This window comes from Vanessa atalanta, chromosome 2 (assembly GCF_905147765.1).
Source record: "Vanessa atalanta chromosome 2, ilVanAtal1.2, whole genome shotgun sequence".
NCBI classification, from domain to species: Eukaryota; Metazoa; Arthropoda; class Insecta; order Lepidoptera; family Nymphalidae; genus Vanessa; species Vanessa atalanta.
The window spans coordinates 10,072,624-10,078,208 of NC_061872.1; the positions used below are offsets into that span (position 1 = coordinate 10,072,624).

The window sequence follows — 5,585 nt, forward strand, 5'->3', positions numbered from 1 at the left end:
CTATTGGAAGTGATATATTATGACCTTTTATAACTATAACTAAATCATATTGACCTATTTACATTTAAGATTTTTTAACCTGCCATGTAAACTTACCATGGCGACTAATTCGTACACACATTAATCATTATTTGCTTTTTATAAGACACTTGATGGCAGTTTTGAATAAAAAAAAAAAAATAGTAGGTCTAGCGATAATAAATAAATAAAATTTTATAGAATATAAATATTAATTGTGGTTATTATAAAAAAAAACGAGGCTCTAATATTATACTTTATAGTATGAAAATATTAAAAAACCTATTTTGTAATACACGTAGACATGTCACTTAAAACTTTTTTAATCGAGCCACACTTCTGACTTCTCCCTTAATTTGAAGTTTCAAGTTTGAGTGAAGTATAGTTATCTGTCAAAATAATTCTTGTCGAAATCAATTTCTAATTTCTTTGGATCGAATTAGGACAATGATTAAACTTTTTTCATTAAAACAACAAAAAAAAGATGAAGAAGGCTCTGCTAGAGCAGGTGGATCACAAAAGAAAGCATCAGCAGCACAATTGCGAATCACAAAAGGTAAAAAATATAAAACTGCCGTATTATATGGTATAAATATTCGATCTGTCGTTATAATCTTTTCCCGTTTACTCTAAGTAATGATATTGTTTGATGGGATACATATTTTTAATATTGTCATAAAATGTATTTTAAATAAAAATATTAACTATCGCCTTTTCACTTACAGATTTGAATGAACTGAATCTACCTAAAACTTGTAACACAGAATTTCCAGATTCAGACGATTTACTTAACTTCAAATTGATAATATGTCCAGATGAAGGTTTTTATAGAGGAGGAAGATTTGTATTTAGTTTTAAGGTAAAATATAATAATGCTTTATTCTGATTACTATATTTTATTTATGAATACACACCTATATAAATTTTTTTATAAATTAACTACAAATATTTTTTGATATATTTATCAAGTATTGCGCTGTTGGTGCCAGTGGTCATATGTAAAAAAAGGATGTACTGTGTACTTTATAAGAGAGCTTAAAAATTGATAATTTCCTTGAATTATATCAGTATAGTATATTTAATTTTTTGATTGCTGTTTTCATAGTAATTTATATAATTTCTCATATATAAATATATTGCTATGTGAAAAGCATTAAGTTCATATAAAAAGTACAATGCATTCATTTTTACAAAGGACCCTTTGCACTCTCAGTAACTTTTTTATATTATTTATAACCTAATTTAATCTATGACATTTAACTGGCTGTTTAAATTTATAATGTATGATTTATTTTTAATATTAATTAATAATTAACATTAACACTAGAACAAAAATAGTTTATCAAATTAGTAGTACATTCTAAGTTAAGATACAAGATAAACTGAATTAACTTTATTATATTACAAGATAAATGATGTCTGACTAATATTAGAAATATGAAATGTAAAAAAATGTATCATTCTGTTATCTCATTGTGAGTACATTACAGAACCAAATGTAATAAAATTTAATATCATGTTAGCCTAGATGGGATAACACAGGATCTGTATTAAAATATGTTAAGAGCAAAGTTGAAAGGAAGACTATTTTCTAATGATTGTGTAATAATATGAAAAGCTATTCTATGTAACTATTAACCTAAGATAAAAGTTTTGATAATGACAGAAAAACATTTTTTTATGACCTAAACATTACTCAAAATCTAATATATTTATAAATTTCAGGTAGGACCAAACTATCCACATGAACCTCCAAAAGTGAAATGTGAAACGGCTGTGTATCATCCTAATATAGATTTGGAGGGGAATGTGTGTTTGAATATACTCAGAGAAGACTGGAAACCTGTGCTCACAGTTAATTCTATAGTTTATGGTCTCCAATATTTATTCTTGGTAAGTATAATGTTTAGTTATATAAATACTATATTACTATTATTATTATAAGAAAAGTATGCATTATTATTTTGTAGTTCTTGCCTAACAAATATGCAAATACTTTTATTAAATGAATAATAGTGAGTCATGTATGCATGAGAAAGTTTTTATATGACACTTGAAGATAATTATTAATTAGTCATAGAATCTCTTGCATTGATATCAGTAATAACTAATACTTATATTGATCATTGTAGTCAAAATGTGACTTAATTATTGTTGCTCATGTTTAGTGAACTAAAAGAAAATATTATTTAAAAACTATAATCATAAAATACTATATGTAAAAAACTTTAAAATTATGAAATTTTATATTGGACATTAGAATATACATAAAATTGTATTTATTACATAAACTTTTAATAAATATAGACATATACTTATTATAAAAATGACCAAAATAAATGAATAAGAAGGTAATAAGGGGATAACTCTTAATACAAAGATTGTATAAATATTTACTAAAAATAACAAAGTACAGTTTTCATTATTTTTACACACACTGTGACATCACAAGAGCGCCTTAGTGATGGGAATTCCTCATCATGTGCAATGGAGGCTAAATAGATATAATTTATTTTATACAATACAATAATTGACATGGCTATTGGCATCAGTAATCAAATCTTGTTTCTTTCCTTAAAACTGTCTTCTTTACAATGAATTGAATAAACCAAAACAATGTAGTCATTAATTATATTTTTATGTGTTAATCCATTTTTCTCTAATATTAAACTCACTTAGGAACCTGCCTACCTATATGTAATGTTATCCTGAAAAAAAAAAAACAGGAACAAAAACACATTTACTTATCGAAAAATATCCCATGTTGAAGATTATCATTTCTGTTCTCAAAATCGATTAGAATCGAGAATGTGTACATAATATATTAGTAATACCGTTAAAACAAAAAAGTCTAATAAAAAAATAATTGATTTTTTTGCTTCAATTTTTAAGTTTTATTTTAAAGATATTGTTGACAATGACATATTGAATTTTATATATATTTATTCTCATATCCTTGTAAAAATAGTTAGTGCATGATAAAAGACCGATTTGCATGATATTATTTCTTTTCAATATTTTGCACCCCATTAATACGTGTAAATTGTGTAAAAAAAAATTATATTATTTAATATAAGTTTATTAGCAAAAAAAGTAATATTCCCTTCTTTTTTTATTTGTGTCGAGAGGGCACATATTCGTAATATACCCTGTGCACCTTGTTATTAACTTTTTGACAGTTGCCTTCGAATGTAACAGTTGTAGATAACGTAAAAATTAACTTTAAAATGCGTAAAAAAAAGGCTGTCTAATTTTATTTTATTGTCTTATTTATGACTTACATTACATACATTATACATACATGACATACATTTTATTACCCTAGATGTATTTTTTTTTTAAACACATTGTCATGTTTCATAAGTATGCATTTTATTGCATTTATTGATGTGATCGAACGTATTCGCGGCAAATGAATCGAATCGGAAATAATCGTTTTATACATAGGTGGATTATTATAGGAAAATCATTTACATATATGTACTAAAATATTAATAAACAAACAATCCTAAATACCTATATATTTTGAAAATAAGCTATTGATTTTAATTTGTGGGTTTTGTGCATAGTAAATTGAACAATATAATTAATATAGTTATTATATCATAGGTTTTGTTACACTAATCTTTGCTAATATTATAAATGCGAAAGTAACTGTCTGTTAACTCTGCACGCTTAATTCGCTGCACAAATTTACATTCAATTTAGTATGGAGATAGTTTGAATCCCGGAGAAGCACATAGGTTAAATCACGCAAATATTTTTTGCGCATTTTTTGACCAATCGTACTATGTGTATTTATGTGTATACTAAATAATTGATACAGCCAACAAATTGATATTTATTTTTACGATATTATTTGCTATAAAACCTACAAAATTGAATTTAAATAGCGGCATTCTCATTTTCTTTTAACAATGATAAATTACATAGTATTGTGTCATATGGCATATTACTTTGGGATAACATTACAGATATTAAATTTGTTTTTATTTTACAAAAGATATCCGTCATATCGCCAAGCCAATATATAACGCCAAATTTCCGACGCCGCAAAGACAATAAGTTCTTGTTGGGACAATGTTCGTTTCTATGAAACAATATATTTAAGTAGATGATTCGTTTGACTCTAAACTTTATAAAATATATTAAAATTTTTTTAAAGACCTCTGACATTTTAGTGTAATTAATAAGATTGTAAAGAAATATAAGGTATAAATAGTGAACATATGAATCCTTTCTTATCGATACTCTATCTTTTATTTAATAAAGATAAGAAATGTTACACTTTAATATGAGTTCTGTGTCATTTTAATACTTGTTTGACTCATATTTATAATTAAGTAAACCTTAACGTTAGGAATATATCGCAATGCTAAAAAGTAGTACAATTATTTTTTCTAAATCTCATTGTCTTTGATTCGTTCTACTATATTTGACAGTACAATTAAATCTATTTAATTATTTATGAGTGGAGTATACAACGATTACCGAATAACTCTGTTATAACAATTACGTATCTAGTGAATAACAGTTTAACAAGACTTATAAACTTAATAGCGATATCAATAAACTTAAAACGTACATATATTTTTTCCAATTTTTCTAAAATATGAAATATCTAAGTATATCTAAAAAGATGTGGCCTTTTTCGATTTAATCAACTAATTTGACGCTAAAAGCGATCGGGCAAAGTTACCACAGTTATTGTGTGGATCTGTCGTATAATTTAATATTAAAAATATATACCTTTAAATTAAGATATGAGTCTGATCGAAGTAAGAACTAAGAATTAGAACAGAAAATTATCGAGATAAGCATTCCACTCACATAGACATAATATGCATACAAGCTCGCTTTTTCTTTTATCATGATCTACTGATAATGAGTTCCAGATAGTAGTTATTATAATACGACTGAAATCATTTAAACGACATTATAAAATGTAACGCGTAAAAGATAATTACCTCACCCTAATAGATTTATAGATCAATTCTCATTTTGTGTGAATGATAAAGTTTTTTTTTTTAATTCTAGGAGCCCAACCCTGAAGACCCATTAAACAAAGAAGCAGCCGACGAATTACAAAGTAACCGACGACTCTTCGAACAGCACGTCCAGCGAGCGATGCGCGGCGGTTACGTCGGTTCCTCATACTTCGAACGGTGCCTCAAATGATCACACGCTATTGTAAATTGATTCTCCAAGCTCTATATAAATAAATAAATCTCATTCATTTTATATACCTATGACTATCTTTGACTCTATTACTGAATACCGATTATTACGTATAGATGGCGCTGTTTACATCGTATTTTTAAACCATATGTTTCAAATGATGATGACAGATGACTTAAATGATGATGTAGATGTTACACGTTGATCTCGTTCACAATGAATTTACAGTTCCTGTATTTGGGTGCTTAGCGTATTATGTTACAATTACAAATAAAGCAGCACAACTGTTAGTTCGATCATTATTTACTATCGGTGTCAGGTGTTGAGAGTTGAGACTCGCGCCAGTGACGTGAAGTGAGCGGCGAGCGGGCGATGGCGAGTGGCCGCGT

At 26.9% G+C, this 5,585-nt stretch overlaps 1 protein-coding gene across 1 annotated transcript; it reads left to right on the forward strand.

The window, feature by feature from the left end:
* The first annotated feature begins 388 nt into the window (after positions 1-388).
* Positions 389-5,267, forward strand: LOC125072508 (NEDD8-conjugating enzyme Ubc12). The gene is made up of 4 exons (XM_047683160.1): positions 389-574; positions 744-877; positions 1,744-1,911; positions 5,056-5,267. Exons 1-4 carry the CDS (start codon positions 466-468, stop codon positions 5,194-5,196), a joined length of 552 nt encoding a protein of 183 aa, XP_047539116.1. The 5' UTR covers positions 389-465; the 3' UTR covers positions 5,197-5,267.
* Positions 5,268-5,585: the final 318 nt, after the last annotated feature.